At 40.9% G+C, this 23,015-nt stretch overlaps 1 protein-coding gene across 50 annotated transcripts in view; it reads right to left on the reverse strand.

Moving 5' to 3' along the window:
• Positions 1-23,015, reverse strand: part of NEB (nebulin) — a 158,299-nt gene that overhangs the window by 61,479 nt on the left and 73,805 nt on the right. For 48 of the 50 annotated variants that reach the window (XM_081186795.1, XM_081186818.1, XM_081186829.1 and 45 more), the window contains 32 exons: positions 22,461-22,664; positions 22,275-22,379; positions 21,526-21,630; positions 20,662-20,973; positions 18,671-18,874; positions 18,422-18,526; positions 17,665-17,772; positions 16,215-16,526; positions 15,358-15,561; positions 15,062-15,166; positions 14,558-14,662; positions 13,746-14,057; positions 13,002-13,106; positions 11,457-11,555; positions 11,158-11,259; positions 10,959-11,066; positions 10,391-10,702; positions 10,134-10,238; positions 9,940-10,044; positions 9,180-9,284; positions 8,344-8,451; positions 8,133-8,246; positions 7,809-8,006; positions 6,561-6,665; positions 5,875-5,979; positions 5,668-5,772; positions 4,498-4,605; positions 4,291-4,404; positions 3,157-3,354; positions 2,470-2,574; positions 893-997; positions 181-288 (listed from right to left, as the gene is read on the reverse strand). In XM_081186795.1, coding sequence (XP_081042921.1) covers positions 181-288; positions 893-997; positions 2,470-2,574; positions 3,157-3,354; positions 4,291-4,404; positions 4,498-4,605; positions 5,668-5,772; positions 5,875-5,979; positions 6,561-6,665; positions 7,809-8,006; positions 8,133-8,246; positions 8,344-8,451; positions 9,180-9,284; positions 9,940-10,044; positions 10,134-10,238; positions 10,391-10,702; positions 10,959-11,066; positions 11,158-11,259; positions 11,457-11,555; positions 13,002-13,106; positions 13,746-14,057; positions 14,558-14,662; positions 15,062-15,166; positions 15,358-15,561; positions 16,215-16,526; positions 17,665-17,772; positions 18,422-18,526; positions 18,671-18,874; positions 20,662-20,973; positions 21,526-21,630; positions 22,275-22,379; positions 22,461-22,664 — 4,695 coding nt within the window. The remainder of the gene's footprint in view (positions 1-180; positions 289-892; positions 998-2,469; positions 2,575-3,156; positions 3,355-4,290; positions 4,405-4,497; positions 4,606-5,667; positions 5,773-5,874; positions 5,980-6,560; positions 6,666-7,808; positions 8,007-8,132; positions 8,247-8,343; positions 8,452-9,179; positions 9,285-9,939; positions 10,045-10,133; positions 10,239-10,390; positions 10,703-10,958; positions 11,067-11,157; positions 11,260-11,456; positions 11,556-13,001; positions 13,107-13,745; positions 14,058-14,557; positions 14,663-15,061; positions 15,167-15,357; positions 15,562-16,214; positions 16,527-17,664; positions 17,773-18,421; positions 18,527-18,670; positions 18,875-20,661; positions 20,974-21,525; positions 21,631-22,274; positions 22,380-22,460; positions 22,665-23,015) is intronic. The other 2 variants (XM_081186826.1, XM_081186827.1) reach the window with 2 other exon arrangements.

The raw sequence follows: 23,015 nt of genomic DNA on the forward strand, positions 1-23,015 counted from the left end.
GCTATCCCATACTTCCTGTTGCTTTCCTTTCCACAAAAAGTCTAGGGTGGTGGTTGTTGTTTTAATGGATTTGTTGCACAAGAACACCAATAATTGCTCAACTTGAATTTTCGAGTATGCACTTGAACCCCACCCACAAAACAGTAAAAATCTGGGGGTAGCTCCAACCCCAGCACTTACTTCATTCTGTATCCTGTAAGCATGAGTTGCCCGCTCCAAATCCACCGTCTTATCTGTAGGAGTGTATTTCCCTTTGACATTGTGCACATAGTCATGGCGGTAAACGGCCTAAGGAACACAGAAAATGTAAAACTGGTGCTGAGTGATACAGTAAAAGCTTATGTGCTGAATATGAGCTGGGCATACATCTGGAGAAGGCAAAGTATCAGTAGTAACAGTAACAATAATTTGTACCCTGCCCATCTGACTGGGTTGCCCCAGCCACTCTGGGCAGCTTCCAGCATATATAAGACCATAATAAAACATTACACATTAAACACTTGAATGCTGGGGTAGAGGAAAGGCACCATCCGACCACAGGGGTATTGTGGGGATTAAAGGAGGAAAAGTGAGAGCCAAGTACACCACTTTGAGTTCCTCAGAGAAAAAGGTGAGCCACCAATGCAATAAATAACTAAATAATAAAACCACAAGTAAAATAGGAACCCGCGTACAACTGTAAACTGGATCTGGTGATTAAGGTGGGGGGGATGGCTATGAATGCTGACTGAATCTCTGAACAGGATACATAGCCTACTAACTAATTGGCTGATTTGATGTGCATTACTAAGGCACTGCTACTATTGTTAATGAGAGCGTAATTGAAATAGGGGGGTGGGGAGGAACAAATATTACGATGAAGCTGCGGTGAACAGAAATGGAGATCCTTTACCTCACTCAGATTCATGGCGCTCTGGACATTCTGAACATAGAGAGGTGTGTCGGTGACCACGGTGTAGTTGCTTTCCATTTTCTTGGCCTTTGACTTGTATTTCAACTACGAGAAAGAGAGAGAAAGCACCTGAACCTTCCCTTTCTCATTCCCACCACTGACTTTGTCAAATGTCCCACCCATTCAGCAGCTTTTCTTAAGGCACTCCAACCAACCACTCCTCAAATATGCCAGCTATACCTGGCAGCTGCCCTGAAATAAGAAGCCTCTCCTCCAACTTCCCAAGAAGCTGAAGTAAAACTCCAAGAAGAAGCAGCAATAATGATAACAAAAACAATAATAAGGCTGCCATGTTGTTTCAGTCTTGCCTTATCATCATAATCATCATCATCAAACCTTTTATTGGCATCACATACAAACAGCCAAAACAAATCAATACAGAATTACCACTTCCCCAGTGGCACAAAACATAATCAGCTGACTATTGTATCCTGTATTCAGTTAATTAGCAATTTTTTAAAAAATATCAAAGGAAGTTGAAGGGTGGAGAAAGGAGATGTGTGTATTCATATCTCACCTGAATTCAGGGGAGATAATTACCGTATTTTTCGCCCCATAGGACGCACCGGCCCATAGGACGCATCAAGTTTTTTGGGGGGAAATAAAGGGAAAAAAATTATTTCCCCCCCAGGCGCTTGTGGGGCAGGCAGCGGGGAGAAGCGCTCTTCTCCCCCCCGCCCGCCTTGCGATCGGGTCCGGGGACAGCGGGATGGCGGCGTTCCGCCTCCCTCTGTCCCCCGACCTTGTGGGGCTGGCGCTGGGACTCTCCTGAAGCCTGGAGAGCGAGAGGGGTCGGTGCGCCGCCATCCCGCTGTCCCCGGACCTGATCTCCAGGCGGGCGGCGGGGAGAAGAGCGCTTCTCCCCGCCGCCCACCTTGCAATCAGGTCCGGGAACAGCAGGGAGACGCAGCGCGTCTCCCTGCTGTCCCCGGAGTGGTGGGGCAGGCAGCGGGGAGAAGCGCTCTTCTCCCCGCCGCCCGCCTGGAGATCAGGTCCGGGGACAGCGGGATGGCGGCGTTCCGCCTCCCTCTGTCCCCCGACCTTGTGGGGCTGGCACTGGGACTCTCCTGAAGCCTGGAGAGCGAGAGGGGTCGGTGCGCACCCACCCCTCTCGCTCTCCAGGCTTCAGTGAAAGCCTGCATTCGCCTCATAAGACGCACCCACATTTCCCCTTCATTTTTGGAGGGGGAAAAGTGTGTCTTATAGGGCGAAAAATACGGTAAGTTTATTGTTAAAGCAGTGGTGCTTCTGCTTTTATAGTAGGGAAACCACAGCAAAAAAATTAAAAACAAAAACAAATAGCAGATTGTTGTATTATGTATGTTTTACTGAGTGGCAAAAGCGTGCAAGGCTGACTGACAAAAGTGCAGTCCAATATAAAATACATGAAGCAGACAGCAGTCAGCTTTCAATTCAACCTACTAACCATGCCCCCAAAATTGCTGTAAGAGGAGTTTGAAGGAGGGCTAGACAGGAAGCTTCAGAACAAGCAATTTGCTATCATAAGTTGTACTCACATCATTACGAAGGTCATAGGCATGTTTGGCATGGAGAATTTCAGGGGTGTCCCAGACAAAGCAACCTATGCCTTTGAGCCAGTTGAGGTCATCTTTGTACACAATCTAAGATATTGGATTAAAAATAGAGAAGAGTGAGAATTTCATAGCAAAACATAGCAAACATTCATACACAAATTAAGTAATTTAATCGTGATCGAAACTTTGCTACATAATGGAAACCAGCTTAGAGCGTTAGCATTAGTTTCCATTGGCTGCCATTATGTTATTCAATTTTCTCAGTACTTCTTTCTTCAGCAACCCGCAGTTTCCTCAGATTCCTGCTTTTCAGCCAGTTCCTATTTAGTCCTAGTAATACGACTTGGTCAGGTTGATTCAAATGTCTGTCTGTCTGCACACAGACAGCAGGCGCATGAAAAACTGAAAACGTTTGCTGCAAAAACTTCCAGATTGAAACCCTGAAAAGGTTCTCTGTTCGTTAAAAGCCCAATTAATTGTCCCTTTGAAGGCAAGCATGTCCTGCATCCACCAAAAAGGGGGGGGGGGGACTGACGCTGGTTGAGAGGCAATGAACACAGCCTGTAAGCTTATAGATGTAGTTTGTCACACCATTAATGCTCCTTTTCCTGTCATGTGCAAATATAATAGTTTATCCAAAGGCAGACCTGGTATCATTTGCAGACTTACATCACTCAGCTGGTCGTTGACTTTCCGAGCAAGAGCATTGGCATGAAGATCTGGGATGTTGGCCCATTCATGGAGACGGATGCGATAATCGATTTCACTGACTTTCTTCTGAGTGCTCTTAGCTGACACTATGTCCACCATGTCTGGTGCAATATGGATTTTGGCCTTGTTCTTTTCATAGCCTTCTCTATATAAGCGCTAGGGTAAAATAGAATTATTATTATTATTATTATTATTATTATTATTATTATTACTACTACTACTACTGCTACAATTATTATTTCTTCTTACCCACCCTTTATCCTAAGGTCCCACAGCAGGTTACAACAAATTATATTTTAAAAACAGTCTAAAACAAATACAATACCAGGAGTTAGCTAACAACTAACAAACAATTCATGAAGTCATATCTGAGTAGGCCAGAATATTAGCTTCCAGTATTTTTTTTATAATAATAATGGGAAGCTTCTAATAATGGAGGGGGGATATAAATAAGATATTAAACCACGTGAAGGGTGACAATCTGGCACAAGCATGACATCATGGGAAACTACAACTCTAAGGGGGAAAACAGCAGAGTGGAGTGCCTGCTTGACCCGTTTGGTCTTTAGTGATCTACATGCACTTGTGTGAATGAAGGTGACCTATATCAACATATTGTTATAGCTCCTGGGTAAATCACCCTTTGTTAAGCTGATTCTCTGATACCTGCAATGATCAGTTGACATTCCCTGAATGGGTACAGCTAATGAATTGAAATTACTTTTTCCAACCCATCACCAAGTAGAGGGGCAGAAAACTATGATGTTGCAGTTTGAGCAGTTAAGAGAGACAGAGAGTTGGAAGTTCTTCTGCTGAACTACGCCTGAGCAAGAAGCAGCCTGCAGGAGGCTACAGAAATCTGAGCAGTTGTTGTCTTTGTGAATCTGATGCATGACTCGTGGTTGTGCTGACCACTATGACAGTCTCTTGCTTCCAATAAGTTCTCCTCTGGGCACCATAAGTCCCCAGCGTGCTAAATCCTGTAGCATAGCCTTTCAGTATCTAAAACCAGTTGTTAATGGAAATAATCTGATTAAAAAAGTGTAAGACGGCACTTTTCTTATCAGATGTTATATCAAAAATAAACCTTACATCAATATTCAGCTTGCCAACCCTTAGGCATCTGGCAGTGTTGGGATCATCCTGAACCCCTCTGGGTAGAGTGTAAAGGGCTTTAAACCGATCATACTCCTCTCGATACTTTACCTATGTGGAAAAAGAAAATGGAAATCCAAGTTACTTAGATTGATACATCATTCGTACGACATCTTTAGGAATGTGTTGCTTGGGTACACTTACAATACTGGCATTGTGCTTCAGTTCTTTGGCACGGACAAATGGCACAGCATCCGGAGGCAATGTGAAACCAGTGGCCTTCACTTTATCCCAGGCATCCTTGTACAGGTTCTGTAGAGGCAAGAATCAAAGCACTGCGGTCTATATATGCTACTATACACTAAGGCCTTGTCTACACTGGAGCACCTGCCTGTCTCCCCATTAATGTAGGTGTGTCTACAGGACGTCCTCCCCATCAAAGTGTTCTCCTGTCCTCTTCTTTAAATGTGGGGCCTTCTGCTCCTGGGAAACGTTGAAATCCAAGGATTAAAAATCCCACATTTAAAGGGGGGGGCGGATCTGGGGAAATGTTGGGATGCAGAAGATGTCATGTAGATGCCCTTACTGTTAATGGGGACAGGAAGGTGCAAATCCATATTTTGCTCTGGTGTAGACAAGCCCAAATATTTTGAGCTGCTTTAGAGTCATCTTCTATGAGGCCCCAAAGCAGTAAGAACCATGAGTAAGAACCAAATATTAAGAGACCTTTTCTGCCTTTTAAAGCAGAAAGGCCTAGAGCTACACGTTCTTTCACATAGTCAGGGAAGGAAACAATTGCTTCAATCCACACAAACAAAATGGATACTAAAAATCATGGCCTTCCACGCCCCAACTTAGAAAACGCAACCCAAAAGGAAAGAAATTCCAACACTAAACATCAAGCTCAGGCTTGATCTGTCATCCTTCAGGATGGGGAAATTCCATAATTTTTGGAGCAGGGCTGAAAAACGTCAGTTTCTCCTAAGTGTGTTGTGATTAGCCACAGGTGGCAATTTCAAAAGGCATGCCAGATTGTAGGGATGTAAACCCAGGCATGCTAGCCCCAAGTCATGCTGTGTTCCAACATCAGGTGGAAACATACCCCTTTTGCTGGGTCCTCAGACAGCAGTAGCAATATGGTGTTAATCAGAGACCTGTATACTGTGAATTTTAATTGAAATAGTTCTAATCTGTGTACAGCACTCTGCATTGTTGCTCCCTACTTTGGGTTAAGCCACCCTGACACCATGTGAAGGAAAGAAATAAATATTGGCTAGCATCCCCAGGTACTTATAGCTAAAAGAATTCCAAGATAAACCACCACCCAAAAACAGCCCATCTCATTAGCCCCTGAAAATAAAGTTTAACACTCACGCTACTGAAAAGGTGCTTGAGGTTCTGAATCCTATCATGATCAACTGTTTCCAAAACTGTGGTATACTGGTCCTTCATTTTATGGTATTGTTCTTTGTATTTCACCTATAATCAAAGGCAGATTCAGTCATTACTGTAGTTCCCTTTACAGTTCAAGGGAAGGGAAGAGAATGAACCAGGGCAAAGGAAAGGATGAGAATGACTTACGTCGCTAGCATTGATACCACTCTCGATAGCAGTCACATAAACCGGAGTGTCCATAACCACACCATAGTTCTGTAAATTGTCTTTTCCTGCTTTTGTGTAGAGCAACTGTGAAACCAAGGCAAAAAGAAGGCATTAGGACAGAGAACAGCTACACTGGATTTTTAAGCAACTCTAAGCACACTGTGTAGCAATGGGATTCCTTCTTTGGTTTCTTTGAGGCCCCCTTGGCAGGTATGGGGAATAAATCGCCTTAATGTGCTACTAATCAGATGTGGTTTTTTAAAATGTTAGTTAGTGCACTTAGCACTTTCAAGGAAGCTAACGGCTGTTTTAAGTACAGTGGATTGCTTTATTCTCTGGAAGGAAAGATGGCCGCTGTCATATTTTAATGAATTTATGCCTACATTTATCCGCAAGTGGGAAATTCCAACAGTTCTAAGGACTTGTCTGATACTGAGTCAGGATGTAGTTCAGTACTGTCTATGACTCTGATTGAAAAGAGCTCTCTGAGGCCTGAGGCAGGCATCTTTCCTAATCCAGCTACCCAATATTCTTTAGCACATCTATGAATGGGAAATGGTGCAAACCCCGAACTGATCAAATAAAGAAACCTTATAGAGAGACATGGTTCCCAGTTCCACCACCACCACCACTATCCCTGTATTAGGCGAGATCCATTTGCTTACTTGACTCTGAAGATCATAAGACTTCTTAGCATGCAGGATTTGAGGTGTGTCCCACACATAGCATCCAATTCCCTTCAGCCATGTTAAGTCATCCTTGTACACAACCTGCACATGACAGTAGTGGGGGGGACACACACAAATGCAATGAACACATTATGCATTGTTTCAAACATCTCCAGTCATACTAATGCTTTGGTCCAGTGCAGAAAAGTGAGGAGTGGAAGTGATATAAGAGATTTACGTGTATTCTGGGGCTGCCTGCATGGGTTCCAGATGACTACTACCATTCCCACTTTGAGAATTCTCTTAGAATAACAGTTAGCATTTCTATAGAGCTATAGAGTTCTTCGGGCATGTTACATACATCATCTAAGGCTGCTGTCCAAACCTGCCGCTGCAGAGCAACCACTGCAGCTGCAACCAAGACATTCACGGTGGTGGCAGAAGGTGGAGCAAGCAGATCAGGACTCATTCCTGTACCAGCTTCAGGCTGCCATAGCAACTGGACCTGGAACATGCCTGATGTGAGAACAACTCAGGATCCAGAAAATCCTGGGCCAGGATTTGCAACTCTTCATCTCATGGCTGTTTGGCAGGTTAGTGCAGCGGGGGCCATGTGCGGGGGCCACCACCCCCGGCCAAAGCCCGGACTACAGCCTTGTTCCCCAAAGCATAAAATCATAAGAAGAGCCTGATTAGATCGCATCAAGGTTGACTATCCTATATCCCACTAGGTGTTTCTGTTGTCTCTAAGCAGGGCATCCTCCACTTAACAATTGGAATTTTAGTGCCACACCGCCTCTGTACATTGAGATGGTATTTGTCCATAATGGCTATTAGAACTTGGTAGACCTATCCTTCACCAAATTTTCCATTGGGCTGGGATAGGAGGAGTGATTTGCCCAATGCCTTCCTATGACTTTATGGATCCAGCAAGATTTGGGTTGGATGTTTCTTCTTCACAAACCACACTACCCCAATTTGTAAAGCAAAAGGGCAAGCTACTCACACCACCACCTTTTCCTGCTTCTCTATAGCAAATTACCGTATTTTTCGCTCTATAACACGCACCCGACCATAACATGCACGTAGCTTTTAGAGGAGGAAAATCCGTAGGCATGCCACCCGTAGGCATTCCCTCCATAACACGCACAGACATTCCCCCTTACTTTCTAGGAGGAAAAAAGTGAGTGTTATGGTGCAAAAAATACGGTAAATGGTTCTCAATTTGATCGGGAAAATACATACGTCGCTTAGAATTTCCTGGGCTCTTTTAGCCATAATAACATCGTGCTCCTCAGGTGAACAGTTCCACTGATGGAGGTAAGTTCGGTATTCGAGGTCACTAAGGATGTACTGGCATTTCTTAGCCAACACGTGGTTTATCATGTCGCTCGGGATATGAATGTGTGCCTTGGTGTCCTCATAATTCTTCCTGTAGGCCAGCTAGAAATCAGGAGATTAAGATGGAAAATGTAAGTTTGTTTTTTTCACATTATTCAGACTCAAGGAAGAGCCCCACCCAACAACAACAACAACAACAACAACAACAACAACAACAACAACACTTACCGCACTCCTTATCTTTTGGAAAGCAAGAGAATGGACAACACTTGGGAAATCATTTATTTGTGTCCCAGCCAGATAATGGCCCTTCTGCTTCTCATACACTTCTTTATATTTGAGCTGTGAAGTGCAAACATGGGACACGTTAGATAAGACACATAGCAGCCCCACAAGCAAACAGTGGCAAAGTAGTTAACGAGGGAAAGGTCACACTTACCTCGCTGTTAATGTAATCGGCATGTTTGGCACCGACAATAGGGATGTAGTCTGGAGGCAGCGTGTACCCAATAGCCTTGGTGGATTCCCATGAATCCTTGTACAGGTTCTAGATGGCAAAAGGTGCACATGGGATATAAATGAGCAGGATGTTTTCCAACAGATGTAATCATTGAAGAGCAAAAACAAATCAAGTAAACCACTATGCGTTCTCTACAGCACAATCTAGGACTCTTTCAATTTTTTCATAGCACAACACTATAGAAATACTTCCCTGAATTAAATTTCATTACCTTCACAGGGTTGTCTACTATATGGCTACTATATGTCTAACTATATATGGCAGCAGCCCTCAAGGGTCTCAATGAGATGTTCTTTCCAGCTATACCTGGAGCTCCCTGGAGCAGAACCAAAGATGTTCTGCACTATGTCCTAGTGCTGTACCACTAAGATATGGCACCTTCCCAATGGGTGAAGCTAGTAGATGGGGACTTGTCTAAGCTAGGGACCTAAAGTTCCCTAACTGTAGCACCTATTTTCATACAATATCCTCAATGTGCTGTTCACCCACAAGCCTGAAACTTTATCACTGAAAAGAAACACTTCCTAATTTTGTGAAATAGTTGTACAGTAGGCTACATTCCAGTTGTGCAGAAGTCAGGGCTTTCTATACATGCACAAGCAAGAGGATTGTTGCAATTAAGCAATCAAGGAGAAGGTGGAGAAGGATCACAGGCCTGGAAGGGATCACAAGTGGCCTGAGGTTCCCTACCCCTGTAGTAACACGAAGAGACATTGAATTTTCATTATTAGATGCAAGAACAGCAAGAAACTTACATCACTGTACAGTTTAGCCATATCTCTAGAATGACTCAGGGCTGGAGTGTCATCAGAACCAATGTAGTGACCTCTTTCAAGGTTAAAGGTTTCTTTGTATTTCAGCTAGAGAGAGAGAAAAATTAAATAGAGTGTTAACCCATCATTCCATGTGCTACCACACACACACCAGCCTGACATATTCAGTATGCTGCGCTTCTTAAGGGATGAATGTCTTAATCAGCTTCTTGATGCATGAGGTGAACATACTAAATGCTTCATGCTGGGGTGTTTTCTTTTATCCTTCAAATTCACTAAGTTATGAAGATCATTCTGAGCTCCTTTGGGGTGTCTCGTTGTTTACCTATGTTTGTTATTACGTCTGAATGATATAGGAAATTCAATGTCATACCATCATTTTGACAGAATTATTCTATTTATTTATTCTAATATCTTTCTCCCAAGACAGCTCACGTTAAAACAAATTATACAACACATATTCTGTTTAAACATTTCATTCTTCATGAATTGTGAGGCAACTCTTCCATACGCCATCTTAAGGGATATCCCACAAAAAATTATTTACACAAAAATACTGTCATTTCCTTTCGCAGGACTACTTTGGCATGTGGTCATTTTTAAAATATTGTTGTATGTTCCTGAACATTTGAGCTACACAAATACCTTCATAGTTCTAGCTGTGGTGATCAAGAGATATGACACTTTTATAATATATGAAAGTATGTATTTACTCAGAAATTCTGATTTAAAGGATACTTACATCACTCTGATTGATTGCATTTGCCTTTGCCAGAACAATAGCTGGAGGGTCTTCCACAGGTGTGAAATTGGCAAAATTATTAATAGCCTCTTTTGTGTAGAGTCTCTGTAGGCAGACATGATTAGATTATCATAAATAACAGTAATAGGAAATGAATAGGATGCTGCCACAAATGCATGAAAATTGCATCTTACCTTATCAATCAAGCTCTGAGCGTTCTTCACTTTCCGATGCTCCACTGAATCTAAGGGAATCCAGCCACAGCCGCGGATCCATTCCAGATCAGATTTATAAATATTCTGTACATATTAAAAAAGTTGAAGAATATTATTCACACCTATGCAGACCAAAAGACAAGCTGAGCCTTGATTTCCCTTCCCAGGCAATTGCTCTTGGGTATACCAATATCAAACTTTTAAATTGGTGCGATCTGACTGCATAAATCACTTACATCGCTTTGAAGGTCATATGCTTTCCTAGCCTGGATGCAGTCATTCTGATCAGGGTGGCAAGTCCATTCATGAAGGTAATGGCGATACGGAATTTCACTGACAACATGCTGGCAGTCTCTGGCTGCAATGACGGACAGTATATCTGGAGGTATATGAATTTTGGACTTGGTTTTGTTATACGCCTGTTTATACAATCTGTCGTTCTGGATCTTGCCGGCATGTTCAAACCACACCAGTTTCGGATCCTCTCTCATATTATTGACACCGACGTAGTGACCTCTTTGGTGGACATAGTCTGCCTTGTATTTCAGCTGAAAGGGGAAAACACAGGTTCTTTAAATATCCACACTGGATCTTTCCTAATCCTAATTCTCTGGCTTATCCTTACTGAGGTAAATGATTTCATGAAAGCATATCTGCTTTGTTTACTTGGTGGTCTTCCATCTCTGGGAACAGCATGCAAGAGTTTTCTTTAAAAGAACATAAACCACCGAAACGAAAGATATGAAGGATGGGCTCTTTGATAGCGCAGAAATCTGTGTGATTTTAAAGCTAAAGAGTGTTTACCTCGCTTTGGACATCACTTGAATGCTTGGCATGGCGGATAGGCACACTGTCGTGAGGCAAAAGATAACCAGTAGCTTTCTCTCTTTCCCAATTCTCCTTGTACAGATGCTGTAAAACAGAGCATTGAAGGGTTAGCACCTGTCGGAAGCATAAGGACTGTCACTGCTGTCCATGAAAACAAAACATGGAAAGTACATACATGATTAAGAATCCTGGCTGCTTCTTTAGCTGCATCTAACTGTGGCGTGTCTGTCAGCGTATAGTTTGTCTTGATGTTATTCCATTCCTGGTGGTACTTAATCTGAAAAAGTAAAACATACATAATAAGAGTCTTTTAGATTTACGAGTTATATATGTATAACTAGACTCACACAATAAAACTCGGTGAATTTTTAAGGCCCCAGTTTTCCACAGATATATGGTTTAGTTTTTGTGGATGAAGAAAATCTGTCTGACGTGTGTACATTGAACCGAATCAAAATAAGAGGTAATACTTACATCACTTAGTATTTCCCCGCCTTGTTTGGCTGTGATATAATCAACCCTGTCAGCCACTGGTGTAAAGGGTTGTTTGTCAACTTTTGTGCGATACAGTCTCTGTGCAGAAATAAAAGAAAAGCAATGAGGCCATACAATTGATCGCACCAGGAATAAGTGAAAAGAAAGAGAGTTGAGGGGAAAATATTCAAAGACAGGGACTGTTTCCTTGTTAATGCTTGTCTTGCTTTCTGTCCTCTCCAGACCACACTCAGTAACAGAACTACCTCTGCTGTGTTAGGATCTCCCATATGACAATGAGGCACTAACTTTCCAAAAAGGTTTTTTCCCCAAGTATAAAATACCCAGACCTTAATATCAAGGCTAGATATTGCCTATCCAAGCCCAAAGTGCTGGGTGAATGAGCCAAAACATAAGTGGGGAAACTCGACCCGGTTTCCCCCCCAAACAAAATTACTTTTGGAACCACAAAGTAACAATAATAAAATAATAATAAATAATAATAAATAATTATTTATATCCCGCCCCCCCCCAGCCGAAGTCGGGCTCAGAGCAGCTAACAACAGTAAAATGATACATTCTAAAATCATTTCATTATAAAATCAGTTCAAATCAGATTAATGGCAACCATTGGGCTCTGTGAGGATTGCCAAAGGAGGGGGTCAGATTGTGCCCTGGCTAAAGGCCTGGTGGAACAGCTCTATCTTGCAGGCCCTGCGGAAAGATGTCAAGTCCCGCAGGGCCCTAGTCTCTTGTGACAGAGCGTTCCACCAGATCGGAGCCACAGCTGAAAAAGCCCTGGCTCTAGTTGAGGCCAGCCTAACCTCTCTCTGGCCCGGGACCTCCAAGATGTTTTTGTGGGGGGAGGCAGGGGAAGATAATCCTGCCTCAAGAAATAGCTATGTAAAGGATAAGGTATAGTAACAAACAAGAAATGTCAGGGGCAGGATTAGTATTAATAAGCATCATTCTTTCCCAAATATGGGGACACAAGGTGGGGACATTAATGCCAGAAAGTGGAGCCTCCTTGTTGAAGAAATTATCATGGTTCTAGACTGCAATCCTATGTACATTTACATGAGAGTAAGTTTTATTGATCTCAGTGGGAATTATTTCCGAATATACACTTATAAGATTGCGCAGATAACAGGTCTTTTGTATACTTGACAATATTTTGACATGAATTTGCTTTGACTTGCTTTCTATTTTGCTAGATGCCTTGTTTTGTTATACTGACATGCATTTTGCTATTTTGTGCTAGTTGTGTTGCTTTCTGCTTTACTTTTAGCCACTTTGGGCTTCCTTTGGGAACATAAAAAATATAAACATAAATGAAATGCAAACAAAAAAAGGCCAATTTAAGAAGGTGGTGGACTCTCCTTCCTTGGAAGTTTTAAAGCAGAGGTTGGATGGCCATCTGTCATGGAAGCTTTAGCTGAGATTTCTGCATTGCAGGGGGTTGGATTAGATGACGCTTGAGTCCATTCCAACTCTAGGATTCTATGAAAATCTCTGCGATTGATACTTTTAACTAGTTGTTATTACCTCACTTAAAATGTCCTGAGCGTGTTTGACGTGATTGACAGAGACAGAGTCATTTGGCATCCAGCCAATTCCACGCAGCCATTCCAAGTCGGATTTATAAACAGCCTGCAGAGTCAGGGGAAAACAAGAACAGTTATTTGCAGCACTTTTTTCCCTGCATGGAGTGTTTCATACCAAACTTGATTGCTTTTAACTGAAAGGGAAAAGAGGGCTTGTTTTCCTACAAAAAGAATGGGATAATAGAAAACTGAAAGGAGGAACTATTCAGGCACAGAATATACCAGGAACAAATATTTCACTCCCCACTTTCATTATGCTGTGCCTACCACCATCTTGCCTTCTGCAAGGTGGTGCTATATCCTATGTTTGCTCGACATATTCAAATCAGGCAATACAATCATGAAAAGAATGAGAGCTCAAATCTATACATAATGGAAAGCAATTATGTGCAATTATATGCACGTGCATAATTGAGGCCTCAATGTCCTGTGTGCTTTCTTAAAGACATCTGATGATTGTCCAAACATTACTGAATTTCTATATTAAAAAATCACATATAGTATGGATCCTACCTGTTCACACAAGTATTCTAAATATTTATTATTTTTTATGAAAAGGAATGTAATAATTGTGGAGACAAAATATCAAACACTTATCATTGTAGAGGCAAATGAGAGACGAAAGAGAGCGATAGACAAGAAGCTATCAAGAAAGAGGAATTTCAACAACCACCAAAGCACTCACGTCACTCTGTAATTCATAGGCTTTCCTGGCCTGGATGACATCATTCTGGTCAGGGAGACACGTCCATTCATGCAGGTAGCGGCGGTAATCAATGTCACTAACAAGCTTCTGACAGTTCTTGGCCAGCAAGACGGACAGCATGTCAACAGGACTGTGGATCTTCGTCTTCAATTGATTATATACTTTCTTGTACTCCCGCTCACTTTGCATTTTAGCGACGTGCATAGCCAGTACCATCTTGGGATCGTCGTTAACATCTCGGCATCCCACATGGTGTCCAAGTTGCTTACGGTAGCCTTCCTTGTATTTGTACTAATAGGATTTGAAAAAATACATATACAATTAGAATCTTCATCTTCGTTATCTCAGAGTGTAGAAAGATTGATAACATTGGCAAGAGTTTTCCATTTAACTCTGTTCCTAAGATGCTAAACAAAGGCTGCATTCATGCTCACATTTACATCACCTATCCTTTACCTGACCTTTTTTTGACCAACGGCAGAGCTTAATATTTCATCAGGATAGTTGACAATTTATTTGGAGCACGTGAATAGCCTTCGCCAAGATGGCACCCTTTACATGTTTCGGACAACAACTTCTATCAGTCATGTTGGATGAGGCTGATGGATGTTTTAGTTCAAAACATCTGGAGGGCACTAGGTTAGTGAAAGCTGGCCCATAATGTCCTTATATCTTGCCTTGAACTGAGAACTTTAATATATTTTTTCTTTCCTGCATTGTAATTCCATTAGATACAAAAGTCTAGAGACAATGGATTACCAAACACTATCAAATTCTATTTGCATACTTACATCACTGGCAATTTCTCTTGAGGCTTTGGCTGTTTTGATTGGGACTGCATCTGCTCTCAGGTCAATATATTTCTTCATGTCATCCCAAGATTCCCTATAAAGTTTCTACAATAAAAAAACCAACAACATTATATTGTCATTATCCTCTTTCAGCACTTACATATATATGAAAGCTCACTGTCAATCAGCTTTTACTTTTTCCTAATCACTCCTGTTTTTGCAGGTAAGAGTTACAGATTATCTCCATATAAAACTAGGTAAGGAAAAGTATTTAAACTGCATGTAAGTAATTATGGATAACAAGTGCTAACACATCTGTTTTGTGGCATCTCCACAAGCACAATAGATTGCCAGTTTGCACCTATGCAGGTACAATAACCCACAGAGAATTTACATGGGTCCTTGCTGCATAATGAACTTGTAACATCCAAAACCCCCTTCATCTGAGTAACTGAAGAAGGTTGTAGAGTTGTATCATAAGAAGAATGGTAGTGATTTACTTACATGGCTCACATTGATAGCATTAGCCCTGGAAAGCACAATTTCTGGTGTGTCTGGCATCACATGGATCATAACTTTATCTTTATCCCAAGCTTCTCTGTACTTTGCCTGAAAAAAACATCGAAATTATCTTGTAATTCCTTTTGCACCAGTGCTCATATTCCTACATAATTTCTCTTTAACTGTAGGAACATGAATAACTTTTCTTTTAATACAAATAGATGCTTCATGCTACAAACTGATAGGGAGGTTTGTAGCATACTTAAAATAATGTCACATTACTCAAAGGAGATACATACAAGACTCAGTTGTTCAGCGTTAGTTTTGGCAAGGACAACTTCAGGCGTGTCAACGATGTTGGTAAATTTCAAACGATCCCGAGGAGTGCGATAAACGTTGTCACTCAGAATTTCCTGTGCATATTTCACCTTCTTCACTTCTGGAGACTCATGTGGGATCCATCCAACCCCCCGGAGCCATTCCAGATCTGATTTATACACAGCCTATGAGAGAAAATTTCAGAGAGGGAGAGCAAGATATTTCAGTTCAATTCAAAAGAAATACTCTATGTGGTAAATAGAATGAATGCAACTTCAGAAAGTCAGGACAAACTTGTCTCAGTTACTTCATCAGGATCTAAGCAGTACTATCTCTCTGGACTAGGCCACAATGTTTCTTTGACCTCCAGTCATATTTCACACCAGCATTTATAGCTTCGATCAGCACTATGCTGGCTGGGGAGTTGTGGACCAAAACATCTGGAGAGTTCCAGACTTGTGTAGATTGGGCTAGATAGAGTGGGCAGAAAGATCATCCAATCCATACATATGATGGATTTGGTTATGGATTCATTAGCTATTTTAGATATGCCAAGTCTATCACGTCACTCTTGTCTGCATGATGTGTTGGACATTCTGAATTAAAAATCTTTCAGTTCTTCCTCCCAAGGTACTCATGATGAAATCAAGTGAAGATTAAATTACGTGAAAATGTGACAAGGCCAGTTTTCATTAACACAACAAAGTAAAAATTAAGAAAAGGAAATCTTCCACAATTATCTATCACGATGTCTCTTTTGCCTTCTGTCCTAGCAGTAATGTGTGTTTGCAAAGGACAGATATACTTACATCGCTTTGCAAAGGACAGATATACTTACATCGCTCTGTAGTTCGTAGGCCTTCCTTGCCTGGATCACATCATTCTGGTCGGGCAGACAAGACCACTGGTGCAGATGTTGACGATAGTCCACCTCACTTACTAAAGACTGGCATAGCTTGGCTGCTTGGACAGACAGCATGTCCACTGGTATAGTAATATTGGCTTTGGATTTGTTGTAAGCTTGCTTATACAACCGGTCATTCTGCATCTTCAATACTTTGGCAGCAAATGAAAGTTTAGGGTCCTCCTTCACTGAAGGGCATCCAATGTAGTGGCCTTTCTGTTTCTCATGAGCTTCTTTGTACTTGTACTGAGCAGGAAAGAGAATTGGAAGTTACAGTTATTTGAACAATTTCCAGGAGATAAGTTAGAAATTCTTGATGCTTCAGTTTTTAATGGATTTAGCTATGGAATAATGAGAGGGTAAATAAAACATAGTAAGGCTCCCTAATTCTGTCTTTATGAAATATTTACCTGGATTTGTTATTAGGGATGAGAGGGAAATGCGGTTCATTTTGCATTTAAAGTCACACTTCCATAATTCACACTTTATGAATACTGTATACAGACATGAATACGTATTAGGAAAAATTCACATGAAAATCCTAATGAATTTTTATTAGAACTACAAAAAAACCAAAAACAAGTCAATGTGGAAATGTGGAGAATTGATAGTTTTGCCACCCCAATTGTATACATCCTAAGCCTAAGTAAAAAGATCTATTTTTTTTTCAAATAACTGAATAATATATATGTGGTTGCAAATTTTACAAAGTCACAATGTCTTTTGAAAAGCACAGCCCACTTTGTGTAATAGTGAAAAGCTACTGATGAAATTTGGCTATCCAAATAAATAGTTCTGAAATGGCAATCATATGCATTTTTACTTGGAACAAAGCCCAGTTGGGCATGGTGGAATTTACCTATTGGCGTAAAAATGCATAGGATGGTGTGCTTAGGGTGCTAAACTTGATTTAGAAACTATGCAATATTATTTTATTATTATTATTTAATTAATTTATATACCACCCTATACCCAGAGCTCTCTGACTTTCCACAACTTAAGAGAAAACTTTAAAGTGGTTGTAAAGAAAGGGGAAGGGGGGGGGGAGAAACACTTGGGTGTTTTTAACAACAGGAAGCAACAGATTTAATTATTGTAAAGTCTTTACAGTGCCAAGTATCTCCAAATTTATCACAGTTAGCTCTTTGGCATTTAAAATAATGGACTATATTAAACTTTCTGATTGTTTGAAAGACACTTTCATAAATTATAAAAGAATGGAAAGAATGATGTCATGGACATGCAGCAGAGGAACTTTTATAAGGCTGGATAAATACGGTTTTGAGGCTGAATTATCAATTGTTCATATACTTTGACATGTGCACTCATCATATGAAAAGATATAGCCATTTGAGAAGTAAATGTTAAATAAAAGAGATTGTACCTCACTGGCAATTTCTCTGGAGGCTTTGGCATGCTTGACTGAAATAGCATCACCTCTTATGTCATATCCTTTTGCTTTGGCCTCGTCCCAGGCTCCAGTGTAATGTTTCTGCAATCAGAATAAAATTCACAGTTTTCAATGTAATAAAATACATGATGAAAACCAACTATAGACATTCCTCAATCAACACTGCGATCCAATGCAAGTTTACTTAGAAGTAAATCTGTGCTCAATGGGCCTTACTCCGAAGTAAATATGGAATGCATAGGACTGCAGCCAAAAGAGTAAAAATATGAATATACAAACACTGCATAAATATAGCTTATACAGATATATTTGTTTGCATGCATGCATACGTCTTATATAACTGACGCCGGCAATTTATTTGGGGCCTAGATAAGAAACAGAATGATTGTGGGGAAGTACAATTTAGTAATAATAAAGCTTGATAGGCAGAAGATATTGGAGAGAGACTGACATTATCCAAATCACAAAATCATCAAAGCGTGTAACAATGAAACACTCTGACAACATTGGGATTTGGAACAAGTCAGTCTCTTTTTAATATCTTCTGTCCATGAAGTTCAGTTAATTCTCTTTATTACGTCTGAATAAAAACTCACAAGTAAGAGCCAAATGCCTTCTTGTTTTTAAGAACAGTTAATGATGGGAAGTTGCATTTGACACAGCTGAATAGGTACAGATGCATCACTACACACATTCCACTCATGGGTATATAGTTGGTTAATTCTCTTACATTGCTGATATTCAGAGCATTAATCTTGGACTGCAGCATCCCAGGGGTGTCTGAAGGAAGATGGAACTGAGTCTTCTCTTTATCCCAGGCTTCACGGTACAGATTCTAAGAAGGAAGTGAAGGCATAAATGATTGCACTGCATTACAAAAACCTCTTATTTTTCAAAGGTATGCAACTATAACTCACGCGTTCCCAATACCAATTTGTCAACATAATGAATACAATAACTGGGTAATTCCCAAGCTTACCTCACTGACTTGTTGGGCATTGATCTTAGCCAGGACAACGGGTGGTGGGTCAGCAATACTTGTAAATTTCAGTGCATCTGGACGTTGCTTATACAATCTGTCATTCAGGATATCTTGGGCGTGCTTCACTTTGAGCACTTCCACAGAGCCCTCTGGCATCCAGCCAATACCACGCAGCCATTCTAGGTCTTGTTTGTAGGCGTTCTGCAAAGGAAACAATTGGGCTATTAACATTATGGCTGAAAATGTTTCTTCTAATTTATTAAGAAGGCTGTTGCTGTGGCTCGACCCGTCATAATACAGAACTGCTCAGCTTCCATGGCTGGCCAATCACAAGAAGTGCATACCACTAATGTGGGTATTAATAAACAGCCCTCTTTTTATCCCCTTTCAAGCTGTATATGGCAGAATAACAACAGTACTGGCCATGAGTAATACAGATTCTAGTAAATAACTCCAGCTCAGGCAATCCAGTCAAGGAAAAATAGGCTGCTTAATGCAGCTTAAATTAATTCTTTTCACACCTAAAATTCTCTGGAATAGAAAGTAAAAGACCAATGGAAATGGACACCTCTAGAAGTGTTTAGTTCTATGCAGCTGCCACAAATTCAGGTTTTGGTGCCTTACTTCTTCAGATCATGGTAGAGTCAATTAGCCTTGTATGCATGGATACATGTGTTGAATTGAGGTCTCAATGCCCCCTTGTGTTCTTTCTTAAAGAAGTATGATGATTGTCCAAACAATACCAAATTTATATGTTAAAAAATTCACATGTACTATGACTCTTAATATGTGACATGTGTTCACAGAAGTAAAACATTTATTACTTTTTAATGAAAAAATATGTAAAAATTGTGGAGACAAAATATGGTTCCTCTTCATCATGGAGAAGAGTGACTAGTGGGGTGCCACAGGGTTCTGTCTTGGGCCCGGTCTTATTCAACATCTTTATCAACGACTTGGATGATGGACTCAAGGGCATCCTGATCAAATTTGCAGATGACACCAAACTGGGAGGGGTGGCTAACACCCCAGAGGACAGGATCACACTTCAAAACGACCTTGACAGATTAGAGAACTGGGCCAAAACAAACAAGATGAATTTTAACAGGGAGAAATGTAAAGTATTGCACTTGGGCAAAAAAAATGAGAGGCACAAATACAAGATGGGTGACACCTGGCTTGAGAGCAGTACATGTGAAAAGGATCTAGGAGTCTTGGTTGACCACAAACTTGACATGAGCCAACAGTGTGACGCGGCAGCTAAAAAAGCCAATGCAATTCTGGGCTGCATCAATAGGAGTATAGCATCTAGATCAAGGGAAGTAATAGTGCCACTGTATTCTGCTCTGGTCAGACCTCACCTGGAGTACTGTGTCCAGTTCTGGGCACCACAGTTCAAGAAGGACACTGACAAACTGGAACGTGTCCAGAGGAGGGCAACCAAAATGGTCAAAGGCCTGGAAACGATGCCTTATGAGGAACGGCTAAGGGAGCTGGGCATGTTTAGCCTGGAGAAGAGGAGGTTAAGGGGTGATATGATAGCCATGTTCAAATATATAAAAGGATGTCACATAGAGGAGGGAGAAAGGTTGTTTTCTGCTGCTCAAGAGAAGCGGACACGGAGCAATGGATTCAAACTACAAGAAAGAAGATTCCACCAAAACATTCGGAAGAACTTCCTGACAGTAAGAGCTGTTCGACAGTGGAATTTGCTGCCAAGGAGTGTGGTGGAGTCTCCAACTTTGGAGGTCTTTAAGCAGAGGCTTGACAACCATATGTCAGGAGTGCTCTGATGGTGTTTCCTGCTTGGCAGGGGGTTGGACTCGATGGCCCTTGTGGTCTCTTCCAATTCTATGATTCTATGATTCTATGAAATATAATTGTAGAGCCAACAGTAATAATCCACCAAATGTCATGACAGAGGAAAGAGAGTGATAGACAAGAAGCCATCATAAAAGAGATATTGCAACAATAACAAAATCACTCACATCGCTCTGTAATTCATAGGCTTTCCTGGCTTGGATGACATCATTCTGGTCAGGCAGGCAGGTCCATTCATGCAAGTAGTGGCGGTAATCAATGTCACTAACAAGCTTCTGACAGTTCTTGGCCAGCAAGACGGACAGCATGTCAACAGGACTGTGGATCTTCGTCTTCAATTGATGATATACTTTCTTGTACTCACGGTCACTCTGCATTTTAGCTACGTGCATAGCCAGTACCATCTTGGGATCGTCGTTAATGTCTCGGCATCCCACATGGTGTCCAAGTTGCTTACGGTAGCCTTCCTTGTATTTGTACTAATAGGATTTGAAAAAATACATATACAATTAGAATCTTGACCATAGGTATCTTAGACTCAGAGTTTTTTTCAGCTGCAACACACTTCTGGCACTTCTCAGGTGGGTGCCACTGTATTGGTAATGTAAATATTCAGCACATGCATAGATATTTGAATTTTACACATCCTTCATCTGACATTTTTTTGACCAACAAGATGAAAGCTTTGGTCCAGAGAGATTAATATTCTACTTCAGAAACCTTCATCAGGATACTGGACATTTTACTTGGAGCATATTTAAAGCAAACAGCAGCCTTTGCCAAGATGGCACCCTTCACATGTTTTGGACAACAACTTCCATCAGTCATGTTGGATGAGGCTGATGGATGTTTTAGCTCAAAACATCTGGAGGGCACTAGGTTAGTGAAAGCTGGCCCATAATGTCCTTATATCTTGCCTTGAAAAGATAACTTTAATATATTTTCTGTTTCCTGCATTTTAATTCCAATAGATACAAAAGTCCAGAGACAATGGATTTCCAAACACTATCAAATTCTATTTGCATACTTACATCACTGGCAATTTCTCTTGAGGCTCTGGCTGTTTTGATTGGGACTGCATCTGCTCTCAGGTCAATATTTTTCTTCATGTCATCCCATGATTCCCTATAAAGTTTCTACAATAAAAAACCAACAACATTATATTGTCATTATCCTCTTTCAGCACTTATATATTTATGAAAGCTCACTGTCCATCAGCTTTTACTTTTTTTCTAATCACTCCCATTTTTTGCAGGTAAGAGATGCCTTAAACATTACAGATTATCTACATATAAAACTACGTAAGGAAAAGTATTTAAAGTGCATGTAAGTAATTATGGATAACAAGTGCTAACACATCTGTTTTGTGGAATCTCCACAAACTCAATAGATTGCCAGTTTGCATACAAACAGCTAAATAAATTCCTTCCAGTAGCACCTTAGAGACCAACTACGTTTGTCATTGGTATGAGCTTTTGTGTGCGTGCACACTTCTTCAGATACGGAGTGTGCATGCACACGAAAGCTCATACCAATATCAAACTTAGTTGGTCTCTAAGGTGCTACTGGAAGGAATTTTTAAATTTTGTTTCGACTATGGCAGACCAACACAGTTACCTACCTGTAACTAGCTAAATAAATGCAGGTGCAATACCCCACCTAGAATTTACATGGGTCCTTGCTGCATAATGAACTTATAACATCCAAAGCCCCCTTCATCTGAGTAACTGAAGAAGGTTGCAGAGTTGCATCGTAAGAAGAATGGTAGCGATTTACTTACATTGCTCACATTGATAGCATTAGCCCTGGAAAGCATGATTTCTGGTGTGTCTGGCATCACATGGATCATAGTTTTATCTTTATCCCACGCTTCTCTGTATTTCGCCTACAAAAATACAGAATTATCTGTTAATTCCTTCCGCAGAATAATTAAAATAATGTCACATTGCTGAAAGGAGTTACATACAAGACTCAGTTGCTCAGCGTTGGTTTTGGCAAGGACAACTTCAGGCGTGTCAACGATGTGGGTAAATTTCAAACGATCCCGAGGAGTGCGATAAACGTTGTCACTCAGAATTTCCTGCGCATATTTCACCTTCTTCACTTCTGGAGATTCATTGGGAATCCATCCAACCCCCCGGAGCCATTCCAGATCTGATTTATACACAGCCTGTGAGAGAAAATGTCAGAAAGGAAGAGCAAGATATTTCAGTTCAATTCAAAACAAATACTTAATGTGGTAAATACTGTAGAATGAATGGAACTTCAGAAAGTCAGGACAAACTTGTCTCAATTACAGCATCAAGATCTAAGCAGTACTATCTCTCTGGACTAGGCCAAAATGTTTCTTTGACCTCCAGTTGTATTTCACACCAGCATTTATAACTTCAATCAGCACAATGCTGGCTGGGGAGTTGGGGACCAAAACATCTGGAGAGTTCCAGACTTGTGTAGATTGGGCTAGATAGAGTGGGCAGAAAGATAATCAAATCCATACATATGATGACAGCACTCCAATCGG

This window comes from Podarcis bocagei (assembly GCF_964188305.1).
Source record: "Podarcis bocagei genome assembly, chromosome: 1".
In the NCBI taxonomy this organism is placed as follows: Eukaryota; Metazoa; Chordata; class Lepidosauria; order Squamata; family Lacertidae; genus Podarcis; species Podarcis bocagei.